This window comes from Petromyzon marinus, unplaced genomic scaffold (genome assembly GCF_048934315.1).
Source record: "Petromyzon marinus isolate PM22_M1 ecotype Great Lakes invasive population unplaced genomic scaffold, UKy_Petmar_22M1.pri1.0 PM_G_Scaffold_20, whole genome shotgun sequence".
Lineage (NCBI taxonomy): Eukaryota > Metazoa > Chordata > Hyperoartia > Petromyzontiformes > Petromyzontidae > Petromyzon > Petromyzon marinus.
In genome coordinates this window covers 1,997,546-2,017,447 of record NW_027422762.1, presented here as the reverse complement: position 1 = coordinate 2,017,447, position 19,902 = coordinate 1,997,546, and the positions used below count along the sequence as shown (strand labels likewise).

The 19,902-nt window shown below is 49.4% G+C and overlaps 1 protein-coding gene across 2 annotated transcripts; it reads right to left on the bottom strand.

The window, feature by feature from the left end:
- Positions 1 to 2,365: 2,365 nt before the first annotated feature.
- On the bottom strand, positions 2,366 to 9,543 carry LOC142912412 (gap junction beta-6 protein-like). Of its 2 annotated transcripts, XM_076060602.1 has the most exons (3): positions 8,571 to 8,647; positions 7,602 to 7,626; positions 2,366 to 4,782 (listed from the first exon to the last, which is right to left on the bottom strand). In XM_076060602.1, the coding sequence occupies exon 3, from the start codon at positions 4,635 to 4,637 to the stop codon at positions 4,047 to 4,049; it is 591 nt and encodes a 196-aa protein (XP_075916717.1). In that variant the 5' UTR covers positions 4,638 to 4,782; positions 7,602 to 7,626; positions 8,571 to 8,647; the 3' UTR covers positions 2,366 to 4,046. The 2 variants fall into 2 exon arrangements, with proteins under 2 accessions (XP_075916717.1, XP_075916718.1); XM_076060603.1 differs by lacking the exons at positions 7,602 to 7,626; positions 8,571 to 8,647 and adding an exon at positions 9,229 to 9,543.
- Between the last annotated feature and the right edge of the window lie 10,359 nt (positions 9,544 to 19,902).

Genomic DNA, 19,902 nt, shown 5'->3' with positions numbered 1-19,902 from the left:
CTTAACGACATTTACGCAATCTAACCCAGAAAAAAAACCTATGGATACAATGGTTCTGCTGTCGATGGTTCCGCTGTTACTGATGGTGCCGATGTCACTTCTGATGACGATAACTGGAACTACATTGATATCGCTTAATTCGTCCGAGCCACACGCGTCCGTTATCTTCACGCATGAATTGCGATTTCTTCAACGTTATTGAACTGCAGTTCACTCAACATACGCTTGCCACGAGCCTTCCTAATCGTTACAAAAGTTTACAGTCTCTTGCTTATAACGCAAATGCCTTCAAAGTGCATGGTAAACGTCTTTCAAGGTGATGGATTGAACGGGAAACAGCTATTTTGTAGAATGAGTGGTGTGACGACATTTCTATTGCAAGAAGCAGAGAAACTGTCAGAGAAAGGATGATGTCGTAGTGAGACAGAAGGGCTAGAGGTGAAATATGCGATAAATAGCAATGGTTTTATGGACAAAGATGATGGAGAGACGGAGGGGGGGGGGGATTCAGCATGTAACCAAGAAAGATGAAGGAAACGGAAGAGAAAGCGGCAGAGTGAAATATTCGTGCGGATGATGCAGGGAAGATGAAGAGGCATGTATCTACATACGTTGAACTTCTGTCACACCGTACCGAGCCATCCGTACTAACCGGAGGTGTGGAATATGCCGGTGTGTCTGAGAGAAGTCTGGTGCGGGATAATACAAGAGCAAGAAGAGAGAGAGAGAGAGCCGGAAAGCAGAAGATGATGCGTGCTGCAACTCTACTGGTTAAGTGGAACGCCTTAAGGAGTGAAAGAATATGAAGTTTACGTACATAATCCGTTAGCCCGGCAATGGCATGTGTCTGCTGTGTGATTGTAACACGTTGTCGACCGGAGGCTGCCTTCACACACCTCCGATTCGCATGTGCAGCGCTGTCGATGTGCTGCAATTACCCACAATGGCGGACAGTGCAGCCCATCAGGGGCGGTGTCTCGAGCCGGCGGGCAGGTCGTGACGATCCCCAGCCCGAGAGGGGGCTGCGGGGGTGTTCTGGGATCCCCCGGGACCCCCCCCCTCCTGGAAAGGGAGCGTGGCCAGAGGCTGACACACCGGAGAGGTGTATAAAAGCCGGACCTCAACACAGGTTGGGGGCAGAGTTACGAAGACTGAAGAGCAGCTAGACTAGGACCCTGGGACCTCGAACCCGCTGCCCTTGTAAGGGCCGGGTCGAGCTTGGACCAGTGGTCGGGGACCCGTACCTTGGCTGGGTCGGGTCAGGTAGCCTCCCGTAGGACACTGCTAGCCGGAGGGCTGGGAGCCAGCAGGGGGCGGTGTTTAGGCCCCGATAGCCCGGAGGCCGTACCTCCCCAGATAGGGGGCGTAAGGGAGTTGCTGTAGTTAGAAATAAACACGCCGTGTTGCCTCTACCCCCAACGTCTCCGTCTCCATAAAATAACCCACTACACATGGTTGGCTAAAGTACGGTGCGAAATAAGTTCAACATTTCCTGAATTTGGAAGTGCAACTGTCATCCGGAGCGAAGCCTCGTGAACTCATTTTGCATCGGCATTTCGGATTTTAACTGCCGGGTTATCGGTAGCAAGGGCCCACCCGGGAGGGCCACTGAGCCTCCATAACACCTTTCTGCACGAAGAACCGTGGCCCGTGCCAGAATCTTCACTATCGACGCCGACGAGGTCATGCGGCCAGAGACGGAGAGAGCTGCTGGAGACGCAACCCATTAGGCCCATTGCAGCATCACCACTCATGCGGCAAAAACTACTCCAGTGACCGACAGTGTGGGGAGGGGCCTTCAGCCAGCAATGGGACTGGCAAACGGTTGAACAAGTACTCTCTTATGAACGCCTATTTTTCTCTTAAGGGGCGGTCCATAAATGACGTCACGCACCTAGGGAGAGGGGGGGTCAGACATTTGTGACGATGTGTGACGATGGTGGGGGGGGTTGAGAAATGTGACGTCACATCAAAATGCGCAACTTTAAATATTTTCTCCTACTACATCAGAGTGCAGCGCCACATTAAAATACGCACTACAATGACAAGAGTTTAAAGCGATTTGAAGCATGTTTTATTTTTTTTGGGGGGGGGCAGAACTTTGTGAGGTCATATTTGAGGGGGAGGGGTCTGACTTTTTGTGACGCCATGTGACGAAGGAGGGTCAAAAATCGTCCAAAATCGCTTGACGTCATTTATGGACGGCCCCTAACTCATTTGAAGGACAATGTAGACAAATTATTATCGAGGCTTCACCCCCCCACCCCCCCCCCCCGTTTCCTATGCGTACATTGTCAGTAGACCCCCCATACGCAAGCGTACACATTTGGGTTAATCCCCCCTCCCCCCTCCATGCATACGTACTAAATGGATGGCCCCTTATAACCCTAACTACAAAGGCAGAACCCTCACGTCACATGATCTCCGTAACGATGTTGAGACAAAGTAAAAAGGACGTCATGATGAACAAGGGATTATAACTTTTAAATGAAATTGGTCTGTGTCACTGCAGCCTTACTGATTGAATGCAAATTGACGCAATTAATATATCACGTCGCGATCTGCTTTTCGCTTGCAAGTTTCAGACTTATTGCAATACACCCGTCCCTTGGATCGGCAAAAGGAGAGTCTATTATAAAACCCACAGTGTGGTTTGCTTTGCGGTGATAAGGGGAGTTTTAACAAACGCATTGTGTCCCGTGTGTGCGTAGACCTATCCGAAATCTCAATTTGCATTGGTTTGGTGATTTGTGACAAGACACAAAATTCTGTAAAAAAATATCTCTCTTTCTCAAGTGTGACAGAGCATAAACCCACGTGTGTTTTGCATGTATTACACGGCGCAGTGTGATTGTAAATGTTTTTCTGGACTAACTTATAAAACATACCCTGAGCGTTAACCAAGTAAAGCTCCCACTGCCTTTAACATAAATCTGTGAACATGTGTTTTTACATATGTTTTTTTAAGATATGCATAAAATACAGTTCTGTATATTAGAGTATTTGTTGATGAAGGTTCTTGCTCTGTGATGTCCAATCTTGCTTTGAATTTATTTTTTATTGCTATCGTTTGGCTTTCAAAAGCGCCCAACGAGCAATACTGAACTCACTCTGTATCCAGTCGAGACTTGACACCTTTGTTAGTTCGGCTTTAATTACAATGGCTGTAAACAATGTAAGAACCTGGCAGTCACCACCCCTCTCCACTTAAGATCAAATTATTGTTCTTGGTGACTTTTTTATTGAGATAGCAGTTATTGCCATCGTTATTGTTGCGTATTATTTTAAACAATCGTTTAGAAATAAAGTTAATAAAGTCCCACGCCGTGTGGCGCTGTGAACGAAGCCGCCCGGGTCGAGAATCTGCGGAGTTCAAATCCCCGTCAGTGTGGGCGTCCACTCGGTCCATCATCCTTCCCGTGGTCGGTGAAATCGGGCACGGCTTTGTGGGAAGTCAACAGCAGTCATCTTCTAGAGAGAGCGGTCCCCCGTCACGGTCGTGTGAGATTTCCACCGCGGGCTCAGGGAAGCCGCTTGGCTCGCGAATGGACAGTGGCAACGCTCGGTGTAAGCAAACCATGCAAAGGTGTGTGTGCCCAGTGGCTCGACGGGCCCTGGAGGAATGACACCATTAATGTGGTGCACCAAACAAAACACCTCGAATTCAGATTCTTACATATATAAAACGTAATTCTAATAACAATGTGAACATAATGTTAATAGTGAAATTAGTCCATTGCCTTCATTCCATCGCAAAAAACTGTGCACGACATAATTACGTTACATCGCTTGCTCACGTATACACCGTGTGGAGTCGGGCGAGGCACCCACAAAGGATGTCTGCTCAGGCCTCCTCCCAGCTGGGCGGGCACCACCGCCACCGCCGTTGCCCGGCCCTGCGGTCACCACCGCCGCCACTGCCCGGCTCCGGCGTCCTCGACCAACTGCGTCCCCTCTCGCCGTCGCCCTTCCGCTGGCCCGGGGGGCACCCCGACGCCCCCCTCGCTCGTCGACGCGCCCCCCTCCCGCCTCTTCCACCGGCCGCGCTAGCCGCTCCCTCCGCCTGAGCGGCGCTCTGAGCCGCGCCGGCAAACGTGGCTGCAGTAGCGTGCCAGCAGGTGGAGCAGCTCGGCCAGGTTGAGCAACAGACAGACGGCCGACGCGGCCAGCATGAAGATGGTGAAGATGGTCTTCTCGGTGGGACGCGAAACGAAGCAGTCCACGGTGTTGGGGCAGGGCGACGCGTCGCACTTGAGGAGCCGCGGCATCGTGACGCCGCTGTAGATGAAGTGGAACGCGTAGAGGAAAGAGCACTCGAAGACGACGCGAAAGAGCACGCTCACCACGTACGTGCACAGCAGCACGCCGTCGGTTGGCGGCTTCAATATGGCGACGTTGCAGGGCCGCCCGCACCGCCGCGTCTTCCGCTTGGCCCTGCGGTGGCGGTGAGCGATGTGCATGGCCACGAGCAGCGCCGGCGTCGACACGAAGATGAGCTGCAGGGCCCAGAGGCGCACTTTCGAGATGGGGAAGTAGTGGTCGTAGCACACGTTCTGGCAGCCCGGCTGCAGCGTGTTGCACACAAAACCGGACTTCTCATCGCCCCACACTCTCTCGGCCGCCACCACCAGCACCATGATGCGGAAGATGAAGAGCACGGAGAGCCACACGTGGCCGATGGACGTGGAGTAGCGATTGGCGCCAGCCGGCCTCGTCTTGCTGCCAGGTGCTGAGCGAAGGGGCTTGGGTTGATGAATTTACTCGGTTCCACTCTCCCGTTCCCTGTTCAAAGACAGAAATGGAGATAAACGAGTTAAGGAGTTTTTAATCTATCGTGCGCAGGGATACGTCGAGTCATCGATTACCATAGATTTTTACGCGTTCCGGACACGTGCATCGAACAATGGGTGTGATAAACGACTGTTTAAAACTTTAATGATGTGCGAAGTCATCATCGTGTGTCACCTCCAATCCAGGAATTGACAGTCGTGCATTTCCCATCTCGTCCTGCCCCATTTTTGTGTAACATGCCGCACTTCGTCTGTCCTTGTGAACCAAACCACTTCAATACCTCTAGAGCAGTGGTTCTTAACCTGTGATGCACGCACCCCTTGGGCGTGCGAGATGCCCTTTATCTGGTGGTGCGAGAAATGGCTCGATGTTTTTAGAAGGTAAATCATCCGAACACAAATTAAGCACGGGCACGTACGCACAACCTACTTTGTTTCATAAAACCCTCCATGTATTTATTAACATTGCACATTTTGTTAAATAACTGAGAGCCAAAGGGGTGCAAGGCTGCAGTAAAGGTGAAGAATCACTGATGTAGACTAACGGAGCAAGCGACACTGCAATAGCGAGACACGCACATTTGAGAAACAATACAAACGAGACCAAAAGGACAGATGACTGAATGAGATTGTGAACTTGAATTCTAACAATATGATCCCTCGTTACCTGACCAGTTGGCCGGTGGTGGCTATACTGCACATGGCCTCTAGTCCAGAACCGTGGAGGCAGCGTGGGTTGGTGGATCACACAAATGTTGTGAAACTTCCTTGCCGTGTGCTTCGGGGAGGTTGCCGTACTCTGGCTCATCAGGAGAAAGCGGTGCAGCAAACGTGGACTCCATCTATTTTTACGTTTCATACCTTCATACTTAGATACTGGCAAAAAAAGGTCCCATGATATGTGGATTCCATCTATTCCATCTGCATGGGATAGAGCGTTGCCCCCTTCACACGCGTGGGTTCTCTAGGTGCTCCAGTTTCAACTTTGCAGAGTTGCGCCACTCACAGTGCTTGGATCAGCAAGCACCAAGCCCAAGGCAGTTCAGCAAACTGCATTGTCGTACTCTACTTCTATGCTCCCACGTCGAGGATCCCCATTTCCACGTCATCGATCAAAGTGGTGAAACGCGGTCAAATATCCCCAACGGCATACGTGGCCTGGGTTCACCTTCATCCAACAGTGGAGTGAAAGAAGGGCTGTAAATAATCACTCGCCTTTCGCCCGTCCAGTGACGGGTGCATTGCGGTAAATGTGAAACTTGCAAGCGAAAAGCTGACCGCGACGTCTCACTCGTTACATCAATGCGTGTGCAATTTGTAAGGGCGCGGTGACACAGACCTATTTCGTGTAAAGGTTATAATTCCTTGTTCATCGTGACGTCCTTCTTACTTTGATGTCTCAACAACAGCGTTACGGAGATCGCGTGACGTGAGGGTTCCGCCTTTGTCGTGAGGGTTGTAAATTGACGCTGAGGCACCTCGCCCCCCCCCCCCATGTGGAGTGACGTCAGCCGCTAATTATTATGAATGGGGGGGGGGGGTGTCCATTTGGAGGACGTCACCTTATAATTATTATTAATGAGTGGGGCTGTTCCATGTGGAGTGACGTCACCTGCTCATGATTATTAATGAGGGGGGAGGGTGCTCCATGTGGAGTGACGTCACCTGCTCATGCTTATTAATGAGGGGGGAGGGTGCTCCATGTGGAGTGACGTCACCTGCTCATGATTATTAACGAGGGGAGCTGGTCGATGTGGAGGACGTCACTTGCGCGTGATTATATCACTATGTAACACGATTTCTGTTCCCGGGTAGTAAAGTGTTATTTTATAATTGCCTTTGCCTCAAAAGTATAGAAAATGGCTATTATTCCCCACAAACTTTGCTTTTGTGCCCAGGACAGTGATATTGAGAAATTTACCAATTTTTCAATGAGAAACCGTGGTGTGCATTTGTGTCATTAATTAAGCCACGTAAGCAATTTTAACAAATGTATACAACTGGGAGTGTCCAATGCAACATTCTTGAGTTGAATATCATGGACAGCGCTAAAGAGGAAGGCCATAATCCCCAACGTCTTTGAGACGGCACTTGTCACGTGGAAAGAGAAACTACTCCAATGTTGTGTGGAAGTGGACTGTAATATTCCAACACACGTGTCTACTACAGCGACACAGAATGTGTCCGTGTGGCATTAGTGAAACTGTCACACACCTTAAACATGGCTGCGCCATTTTAGCATCACCAAATTCTAACTACAGCACGAGATGTATTTTATTATTACACGCTTTTATTTAACTCACTCTTGTCTGTCGTATCCTCAACTATGTTGTATCCTCAAATCTTGTAACTCAATTTTAACCCACTTCCCAATGTCGTATCGACTGCAATACGATATTCTATCATTAAAAATAGATATTTTGAAGCAATCTTTTATATATCTTACGTTTAGGCTAGGGTCTAATTGTCCACTGCTCAACTGACGTTGGCTGTAAATCACCACGGGCCCCTTACGTTGTGGCAAGCTTCGGGGCCACTTCCTGGAGTCGTGGAGTTCTGCCATTACTCGTACGGTACATTTTAACGAAGCGTGTTTAAAAAAAAAACGTATTTTTAAATGTTACTTATTTTAAATATATACAGTTGGAGCCATTTTGTTAATCTATTGCTGGACGAGGGACTCCCCACGCCGCCCCGGGTCGCGATTTGACCATACTTCACCAGGCTAGTCCGTGTGGCTTGGTGGAGGAGGGTAGCGCAAACGTGGTTGCATAGTAACATTGTACTCTACAATGGATGTCTGCCACTCACCAACGTTGCACAGTCCCGCAGCTGCCTACAACAACAACGTCCCATCACAAGGGAAAAACACACAAATAGACAATCACTACGAGTACACTCACCACCACGTAGCTGTCAACCCCATATCAGTGCCCTACCTTATTACAGATCAATTCAGACCATATTGGCCACCACGTGTCTTTATAAATAACAGGTCCCTGCAGGGTGGGCTGGTTGGACAAGTCTCTGCGCTGTCTATTGAAGGGGGATGGACGGACGGACACATTAATCTATTGCAGGCTGGTACACTCAGTTTACAACTTCGTTCCTACCAGTATCAACGTTCATCCTACGGAGTCCCATCACAATGTAGAAACACAAACAAATAGACAAAATTATGTTACCAAAGAATGTTTTTTTGCCCGTATTGAAACGGCTGTACCCCGAATGGCCGTGAAAACTCAATGTCTCTGTACAAGAATACGGGGTAAACCGTACGGGTTGACAGCTGTGATGCATCAAAAGATAACTTAACCCGTCGTTGTGTTACCTCGTTTAACCAAAGGCTTCAAACTCGCGTGGAACAGCCCGAAACCCAAAGCATGAGGACAAACACAAAGACGGGTATATCACGAGAGAAAAACCCCTACATATTTACCAATAACACTGTACTTAAAAATACTGTAGTGCATAATCGGGCAATGGCCCTTTTTCATAACACCTCTGTTACTGACGATTGTCTTTCGGCCTTTTTTCTTACGACTGCTGCCTGTGTATCTTACTTTGAAAACAGTTCCACAAAGCATGTCTAATTCTTTATTTTCTTTGTGACAGACTAGGCCCGAGATGCCAGGGAGGGCCTGAATGGCCTGGATTGCCTACCGAGGAGACGCCTTCCCCGGCGGGGAGCAACCACAGCCTGCGGTGTCACCACCGCACGGGGTCACACAACACCGGATTTTTTTTTGGTCAAAATTTTAAACCAAAACACCCACTTACCGGTTCGCGTGAGTTCAATCCTGCTCAGAGTTTTATGGGGCGAGAGAAATTGTTCGTGCAAGTTTAGGGGGGGGGGGGGGGGGAGTCGTTATGTTCTGAACAGTTTCGAAGCGTCCTGGGAGCCGGGCTTGAGACGTCAGCCATTTGCACTTGGGAGCTACCACTCCCAGCGAAGGGTTGATGCTCAAACTATCAATCTTATACTTTCACTTCCATCACATAATTGGAATCATATTTACTCGAACAATATATGCTGAATGATCTACTATGAAATATATATTACATATTCACGGTCGCTTTGTCATTGTATTGCTGTTGGAGATGTATATATTTATATATTAAAAATATATCGCGTCTGTGACCCCCCCAATTTAAAGCGGTAAGTTGGTTCGTTCCAAATGATGACGTTCACACAATGCAAACGCTTACAAAGTTCGGAACGCTCTTCCAGAATTGTACAATATTTTTTTAAGTTATTAACTCCGAAAGTTATCTCGATATGGCGATACTACGATATTCTGTAATAATATCCACCATAATCGTATCGTACATTTTTTCCACACGCACACACACACGCACGTGCACACACAACAACAACCGCCATTCGCCACTAAGTGGCGGTGACGTCACCACGACGCTTGTGCCAGACCATGTGCACCTTGAGGCCACGTGAAGTGTCGAACGCCCGCGGGCAGGAGGTCACGGGGCAGATCCAGGTGCCACGGGTCGGCTGACTGAGATGACTGAGATGACTGGCTGATGCACCACCTGTGTCCCCTACTGTGCCAATCTGCTGTGCTTTAGCCACCCGGCGCTCCGCTCGTTGTTGTGAGTGTCGCTCCTCCGCCCTCCGTTGTTGTTGGAGGGCGACTGCCTCCAACTGCCCAGTAGCAGCGTCCTTCACGAGCCTCCTCCACAGAGTCCGATCTTGACACCGCTGGTACCAGTCATCGGCAAGTCCACTCAGCTCCACGTCCTCCTGTACAACATCACTCCATATCTTCTCTAGCACGTGCCACGCCCGATTAGCCCCCTCGATCCGTTTAAACAAAAGCTGTTTCGGCATGCGGTGGCTGGGCATGCAGGCTACATGACCCAGCCAACGCAGCCTTGTCTGCCGGAGGAGCTCACCGATGGGACCTTGCCCAGATCTTTCAAGGATATGTGAGCTCCTCACACAATCCAGCCTGGTTAAACCCAAGATGGATCGTAGGCAGGCTAGCCTAAATGTTTCTAACCGGCGAAGATGTTCCATTAGGGGGGTCCACGTTTCGCAAGCATAGAGAAGGGAGGGAATGACCGAAGCCGAGAAGACCTGAAGCTTAGTGCGGAGAGATAGACCAGGTAGCTTCCACACAGCGTTACGCAACCGATGAAAAGATATTGCCGCTCGACTGATTCGGAGTGAGACCTCTGCTGTTAAACTGGAGCCGGTCATAAGCACACTGCCCAGGTATGGGAAACTCTCCACTCTCTCCACAACTGCCCCATCACCGATTGGGAGTTGTGGGGGTGGAGTGTCCGATGGTACAAAATACCCAGGCAGGTGCTTAGTTTTGGTGAGGCTGATGGTAAGGCCCCATCTGTTAGTGGCATGCTCTAGTCTCAGCAGCAGCATCTCCAACTCCTCCTCTGAATGAGCAGCTATTACCAAATCATCTGCATACATAACGCCATCCCTTGACCGCACCCGGGCATCGATCAGCCTCCCATTATATCTGTACCAAATGGAGATTCCCCTGGTACAGCTATTGAAGGCTTCATGAACTACGTGGTCAAAATAGATGTTAAATAATGTGGGAGCCAGAGGACATCCTGTCGCACCCCAAGGTGTACAGGGAATGGCTCTGACTCCCGGCCACGGAGTTTTACCCGGGCCCGCTCACCATCATGAAGGTCCTTAATGATCGTGAGCAGAGGGTCAGGTACTCCAAAAGCACGAAGAACAACCCAGAGCCCAGGCCTACTGATGGTATCATAGGCCTTGACCAGGTCAATAAAGCAGAGATGTAGGTCTTGTTGGAATTCTCTACACCTCTGCTGTAGCAGACGGACAGAAAATATGGCATCTGTGCAGGACCGCCCTTTCCTGAAACCGCATTGGGGCTCCGCAAGCCTCTCCTCAGCGTGCCTGGCAAGGTGATGTTGAATAATCCTTGCCAGGACCTTTCCCGGAACACTGAGGAGTGAGATGCCCCTGTAGTTGTTACAGTCTGTGCGGTCCCCCTTCTTAAAGAGGGGGACCACCAGGGCATCCTTCCAATCCTGCGGAACTCGTCCAGTGGTCCAGACTGTTGTTATGATGTCATATAGGGCAGTCTGTGCACAAACGCCACCCTCCCTCAGCATTTCGCTTGGGAGATCATCTCTACCCGGTGCCTTTACTGGTCTCAAGACTCCGGATCGCCTTCTGTACTTCCTCAACAGATGGCACCTCAGCCAGCCACTCACAGGGGGTGACTTCCAATATTTGAGGCACTGCAGCCTCACCAGGGTCATCCCCACTTTGTGCCACGATGTTTTCTTGGCTGAGGGATTTCCCCTCCCCCAGGACCTCACAGAAATGCTCAGCAAATCTGCAAACCTGTTCCTGGGGGTCGGAAATTGGATCACCGTTTTTTCCCCTAATGATGGTAATAGGTGTGGCGCTGCAGGTTACTTTTTTGATGGAGTTAAATAGAGATTTGTGATCATGGGCCACGGAGGCAGACTCCATCTCCTCAGCAACCCGCGACCACCACCCATCCTTGCAGCGCCTCACGGCTCTCTGAACCTCCGAGCGAAGGCTGCGGTAAGCCTCCTCATTCTCTGACGTAGGATTTTGTAGCCGATGACAGTGGGCCTGTCGCTTTGCTCAACCATCCTGAACACCTCCTCTGTCAGCCAGGGTCTCTGGGGAGGTCTGGACCGCGTACCCAAAGCAGCCATTGCAGCTGCATGAGTCACAGTCCTTAACCTCGCCCATTTACCCTCGACATCAGGAGGAGTGGGGGACGATGCCAACCCCAGCCGCAAGCGATGATGAAATTCTCGCTTGCAACTTTCATCAGATAACTGAGACCAGGCCACTTTAGGTTGGAATGGGGTCCTGGGTGTACACCCACCACCGGAGTGGAAGAATGGCAGGCGCATCTTACAGATGACTAGTCGATGGTCAGAGGGCAGATCAGCTCCACGGGAGGTCCTGGTGTCATAGACATGGGCTCGCATCCGCTGGTCTGTCACTATGTAGTCCTGCTTGGACCCGGCATGCATCCATGATAGTGTGGATGTGCCGATGCCGGAAGAGCGTGTTGGTAATTAAAAGCCCATGGGCTGCACACAAATCTAGCAGCCTCCTACCGTTGTTATTGAGCTGATCTGGCCCATGCCTTCCAATCACTCCAGACCAGGTGCCAGCATCATGACCAACTCGGGCATTGAAGTCACCCAACAAGATGACTCTATCCCGAGGGGCCACTTTAGCCAGCACCTGTGACAGGTCATAGAAGGCATCTGACTCATCTGCTTTGCCTGCATGCCTCCATGAATGTTCGTCTTCGGTAGGGGCATAAGTAACCACGACCACCACTCCTCGCCTCCGGTTGATGGGAAGGCGAGCCCAAAGTAGCCTGGGGCTTACCGCTTCCCACACCTCACCGCCATGCTCCCACGCCCCCTTCATTCTTTTGTTCAAAAGAAGAGCGACACCCTGATGTTTGGCAGTCTGCTGCCCTGAGGAGAGGACTGTCCACCCCTTATGGTGGCAGGAGCCAGAACTGGTCCACCGGACCTCCTGAATGCCACAGAGATCCAGGTGGTACCGGTCCAGCTCCCGACAGAGGAGTGGCAGCCGCTCCTCCGCAGTGAGTGTTCGATCATTCCACGTGGCCACACGAAGTGACTTTTTGTTGTTTCTGGAGGTGTCCCGAGGGTAGAGATTCAATCTCCTGGCTCCGCCAATTGGGGTTTGGCCAGGAGACGTCATAGACGCCTGTCCCCCCAGGGCCTCCGGCACAAGCTTATTAGTCACATATTTCAGTCGTGGTTTAGTGGTACATTTTTGAAGGTGGAGGGGTTACCAGCCCCTCGCACCCGTCCAGAGCCCCCATTTAACCCCATGTGGTGGTCACAGACGCCATGAGGGGAGGAGCCAATCGGAATTGGCCCTCCCCCCACAGCACTGTTCACGACAGAGTTGCCCGTCCGGCACCGCGAGGAGGTAGGGGGTTGTTTTGCCGGACTAAACAGACACACACACAGACACACACAGATAGATTAACACACTCACTGATGCTGCTGGTATAGCTGGGTCTGCTGTAACTCTGTACACACACACATACACAGAGACACACACAGACACAAACAGACAGATTAACACACTCACTGATGCTGCTGGTATAGCTGGGTCTGCTGTGACTCTGTACACACACATACACAGAGACACACACAGACACAAACAGGCAGATTAACACACTCACTGATGCTGCTGGTATAGCTGGGTCTGCTGTGACTCTGTACACACACATACACAGAGACACACACAGACACAAACAGGCAGATTAACACACTCACTGATGCTGCTGGTATAGCTGGGTCTGCTGTGACTCTGTACACATACACATACACAGAGACACACACAGACACAAAGAGACAGATTAACACACTCACTGATGCTGCTGGTATAGCTGGGTCTGCTGTGACTCTGTACACACACACATACACAGAGACACAGACAGACACAAACAGATAGATTAACACACTCACTGATGCTGCTGGTATAGCTGGGTCTGCTGTGACTCTGTACACACACACATACACAGAGACACACACAGACACAAACAGGCAGATTAACACACTCACTGATGCTGCTGGTATAGCTGGGTCTGCTGTGACTCTGTACACACACACATACGCAGAGACACACACAGACACAAACAGGCAGATTAACACACTCACTGATGCTGCTGGCATAGCTGGGTCTGCTGTGACTCTGTACACACACACACATACACAGAGACACACACAGACACAGACAGATTAACACACTCACTGATGCTGCTGGTATAGCTGGGTCTGCTGTGACTCTGTACACACACACATACACAGAGACACACACAGACACAAACAGATAGATTAACACACTCACTGATGCTGCTGGTATAGCTGGGTCTGCTGTGACTGTACACACACACAGAGACACACACAGACACAAACAGACAGATTAACACACTCACTGATGCTGCTGGTATAGCTGGGTCTGCTGTGACTCTGTACACACACACATACACAGAGACACACACAGACACAAACAAACAGATTAACACACTCACTGATGCTGCTGGTATAGCTGGGTCTGCTGTGACTCTGTACACACACACATACACAGAGACACACACAGACACAAACAAACAGATTAACACACTCACTGATGCTGCTGGAATAGCTGGGTCTGCTGTGACTCTGTACACACACACATACACAGAGACACACACAGACACAAACAGGCAGATTAACACACTCACTGATGCTGCTGGTATAGCTGGGTCTGCTGTGACTCTGTACACACACACACATACACAGAGACACACACAGACACAAACAGGCAGATTAACACACTCACTGATGCTGCTGGTATAGCTGGGTCTGCTGTGACTCTGTACACACACATACACAGAGACACACACAGACACAAACAGACAGATTAACACACTCACTGATGCTGCTGGTATAGCTGGGTCTGCTGTGACTCTGTACACACACACATACACAGAGACACACACAAACACAAACAGACAGATTAACACACTCACTGATGCTGCTGGTATAGCTGGGTCTGCTGTGACTCTGTACACACACACATACACAGAGACACACACAGACACAAACAGGCAGATTAACACACTCACTGATGCTGCTGGTATAGCTGGGTCTGCTGTGACTCTGTACACACACACACACATACACAGAGACACACACAGACACAAACAGGCAGATTAACACACTCACTGATGCTGCTGGTATAGCTGGGTCTGCTGTGACTCTGTACACACACATACACAGAGACACACACAGACGCAAACAGACAGATTAACACACGCACTGATGCTGCTGGTATAGCTGGGTCTGCTGTGACTCTGTACACACACACATACACAAAGACACACACAGACACAAACAGACAGATTAACACACTCACTGATGCTGCTGGTATAGCTGGGTCTGCTTTGACTCTGTACACACACACATACACAGAGACACACACAGACACAAAGAGACAGATTAACACACTCACTGATGCTGCTGGTATAGCTGGGTCTGCTGTGACTCTGTACACACACACACACACAGAGACACACACAGACAGATTAACACACTCACTGATGTTGCTGGTATAGCTGGGTCTGCTGTGACTCTGTACACACACACATACACAGAGACACACACAGACACAAAGAGACAGATTAACACACTCACTGATGCTGCTGGTATAGCTGGGTCTGCTGTGACTCTGTACACACACACATACACAGAGACACACACAGACACAAAGAGACAGATTAACACACTCACTGATGCTGCTGGTATAGCTGGGTCTGCTGTGACTCTGTACACACACACATACACAGAGACACACACAGACACAAACAGGCAGATTAACACACTCACTGATGCTGCTGGTATAGCTGGGTCTGCTGTGACTCTGTACACACACACATACACAGAGACACACACAGACACAAACAGGCAGATTAACACACTCACTGATGCTGCTGGTATAGCTGGGTCTGCTGTGACTCTGTACACACACACATACACAGAGACACACACAGACACAAACAGACAGATTAACACACTCACTGATGCTGCTGGTATAGCTGGGTTTGCTGTGACTCTGTACACACACACATACACAGAGACACACACAGACACAAACAGGCAGATTAACACACTCACTGATGCTGCTGGTATAGCTGGGTCTGCTGTGACTCTGTACACACACATACACAGAGACACACACAGACACAAAGAGACAGATTAACACACTCACTGATGCTGCTGGTATAGCTGGGTCTGCTGTGACTCTGTACACACACATACACAGAGACACACACAGACACAAAGAGACAGATTAACACACTCACTGATGCTGCTGGTATAGCTGGGTCTGCTGTGACTCTGTACACACACACATACACAGAGACACACAGACACAAACAGGCAGATTAACACACTCACTGATGCTGCTGGTATAGCTGGGTCTGCTGTGACTCTGTACACACACATACACAGAGACACACACAGACACAAACAGGCAGATTAACACACTCACTGATGCTGCTGGTATAGCTGGGTCTGCTGTGACTCTGTACACACACACATACACAGAGACACACACAGACACAAACAGACAGATTAACACACTCACTGATGCTGCTGGTATAGCTGGGTCTGCTGTGACTCTGTACACACACACATACACAGAGACACACACAGATACAAACAGGCAGATTAACACACTCACTGATGCTGCTGGTATAGCTGGGTCTGCTGTGACTCTGTACACACACATACACAGAGACACACACAGACACAAAGAGACAGATTAACACACTCACTGATGCTGCTGGTATAGCTGGGTCTGCTGTGACTCTGTACACACACATACACAGAGACACACACAGACACAAAGAGACAGATTAACACACTCACTGATGCTGCTGGTATAGCTGGGTCTGCTGTGACTCTGTACACACACACACATACACAGAGACACACAGACACAAACAGGCAGATTAACACACTCACTGATGCTGCTGGTATAGCTGGGTCTGCTGTGACTCTGTACACACACATACACAGAGACACACACAGACACAAACAGGCAGATTAACACACTCACTGATGCTGCTGGTATAGCTGGGTCTGCTGTGACTCTGTACACACACACATACACAGAGACACACACAGACACAAACAGACAGATTAACACACTCACTGATGCTGCTGGTATAGCTGGGTCTGCTGTGACTCTGTACACACACACATACACAGAGACACACACAGACACAAACAGGCAGATTAACACACTCACTGATGCTGCTGGTATAGCTGGGTCTGCTGTGACTGTACACACACACATATACAGAGACACACACAGACACAAACAGGCAGATTAACACACTCACTGATGCTGCTGGTATAGCTGGGTCTGCTGTGACTCTGTACACACACACATACACAGAGACACACACAGACACAAACAGACAGATTAACACACTCACTGATGCTGCTGGTATAGCTGGGTCTGCTGTGACTCTGTACACACACACATACACAGAGACACACACAGACACAAACAGGCAGATTAACACACTCACTGATGCTGCTGGTATAGCTGGGTCTGCTGTGACTTTGTACACACACACATACACAGAGACACACACAGACACAAACAGACAGATTAACACACTCACTGATGCTGCTGGTATAGCTGGGTCTGCTGTGACTCTGTACACACACACATACACAGAGACACACACAGACACAAACAGGCAGATTAACACACTCACTGATGCTGCTGGTATAGCTGGGTCTGCTGTGACTTTGTACACACACATACACAGAGACACACACAGACACAAACAGACAGATTAACACACTCACTGATGCTGCTGGTATAGCTGGGTCTGCTGTGACTCTGTACACACACACACATACACAGAGACACACACAGACACAAAGAGACAGATTAACACACTCACTGATGCTGCTGGTATAGCTGGGTCTGCTGTGACTCTGTACACACACACATACACAGAGACACACACAAACACAAACAGACAGATTAACACACTCACTGATGCTGCTGGTATAGCTGGGTCTGCTGTGACTCTGTACACACACACATACACAGAGACACACACAGACACAAACAGGCAGATTAACACACTCACTGATGCTGCTGGTATAGCTGGGTCTGCTGTGACTCTGTACACACACACAGAGACACACACAGACACAAACAGGCAGATTAACACACTCACTGATGCTGCTGGTATAGCTGGGTCTGCTGTGACTCTGTACACACACATACACAGAGACACACACAGACGCAAACAGACAGATTAACACACGCACTGATGCTGCTGGTATAGCTGGGTCTGCTGTGACTCTGTACACACACACATACACAGAGACACACACAGACACAAACAGACAGATTAACACACTCACTGATGCTGCTGGTATAGCTGGGTCTGCTTTGACTCTGTACACACACACATACACAGAGACACACACAGACACAAAGAGACAGATTAACACACTCACTGATGCTGCTGGTATAGCTGGGTCTGCTGTGACTCTGTACACACACACACACAGAGACACACACAGACACAAACAGACAGATTAACACACTCACTGATGCTGCTGGTATAGCTGGGTCTGCTGTGACTCTGTACACACACACATACACAGAGACACACACAGACACAAAGAGACAGATTAACACACTCACTGATGCTGCTGGTATAGCTGGGTCTGCTGTGACTCTGTACACACACATACACAGAGACACACACAGACACAAAGAGACAGATTAACACACTCACTGATGCTGCTGGTATAGCTGGGTCTGCTGTGACTCTGTACACACACACATACACAGAGACACACACAGACACAAACAGGCAGATTAACACACTCACTGATGCTGCTGGTATAGCTGGGTCTGCTGTGACTCTGTACACACATACATACACAGAGACACACACAGACACAAACAGGCAGATTAACACACTCACTGATGCTGCTGGTATAGCTGGGTCTGCTGTGACTCTGTACACACACACATACACAGAGACACACACAGACACAAACAGACAGATTAACACACTCACTGATGCTGCTGGTATAGCTGGGTCTGCTGTGACTCTGTACACACACACATACACAGAGACACACACAGACACAAACAGGCAGATTAACACACTCACTGATGCTGCTGGTATAGCTGGGTCTGCTGTGACTCTGTACACACACATACACAGAGACACACACAGACACAAAGAGACAGATTAACACACTCACTGATGCTGCTGGTATAGCTGGGTCTGCTGTGACTCTGTACACACACACACATACACAGAGACACACAGACACAAACAGGCAGATTAACACACTCACTGATGCTGCTGGTATAGCTGGGTCTGCTGTGACTCTGTACACACACATACACAGAGACACACACAGACACAAAGAGACAGATTAACACACTCACTGATGCTGCTGGTATAGCTGGGTCTGCTGTGACTCTGTACACACACACACATACACAGAGACACACAGACACAAACAGGCAGATTAACACACTCACTGATGCTGCTGGTATAGCTGGGTCTGCTGTGACTCTGTACACACACATACACAGAGACACACACAGACACAAACAGGCAGATTAACACACTCACTGATGCTGCTGGTATAGCTGGGTCTGCTGTGACTCTGTACACACACACATACACAGAGACACACACAGACACAAACAGACAGATTAACACACTCACTGATGCTGCTGGTATAGCTGGGTCTGCTGTGACTCTGTACACACACACATACACAGAGACACACACAGACACAAACAGGCAGATTAACACACTCACTGATGCTGCTGGTATAGCTGGGTCTGCTGTGACTCTGTACACACACATACACAGAGACACACACAGACACAAAGAGACAGATTAACACACTCACTGATGCTGCTGGTATAGCTGGGTCTGCTGTGACTCTGTACACACACATACACAGAGACACACACAGACACAAAGAGACAGATTAACACACTCACTGATGCTGCTGGTATAGCTGGGTCTGCTGTGACTCTGTACACACACACACATACACAGAGACACACAGACACAAACAGGCAGATTAACACACTCACTGATGCTGCTGGTATAGCTGGGTCTGCTGTGACTCTGTACACACACATACACAGAGACACACACAGACACAAACAGGCAGATTAACACACTCACTGATGCTGCTGGTATAGCTGGGTCTGCTGTGACTCTGTACACACACACATACACAGAGACACACACAGACACAAACAGACAGATTAACACACTCACTGATGCTGCTGGTATAGCTGGGTCTGCTGTGACTCTGTACACACACACATACACAGAGACACACACAGACACAAACAGGCAGATTAACACACTCACTGATGCTGCTGGTATAGCTGGGTCTGCTGTGACTGTACACACACACATATACAGAGACACACACAGACACAAACAGGCAGATTAACACACTCACTGATGCTGCTGGTATAGCTGGG

Excerpts from the sequence above, each read along its gene's own strand:
- LOC142912412 (XM_076060603.1), bottom strand. The coding sequence starts at position 4,637 with ATGGTGCTGGTGGTGGCGGCCGAGAGAGTGTGGGGCGATGAGAAGTCC.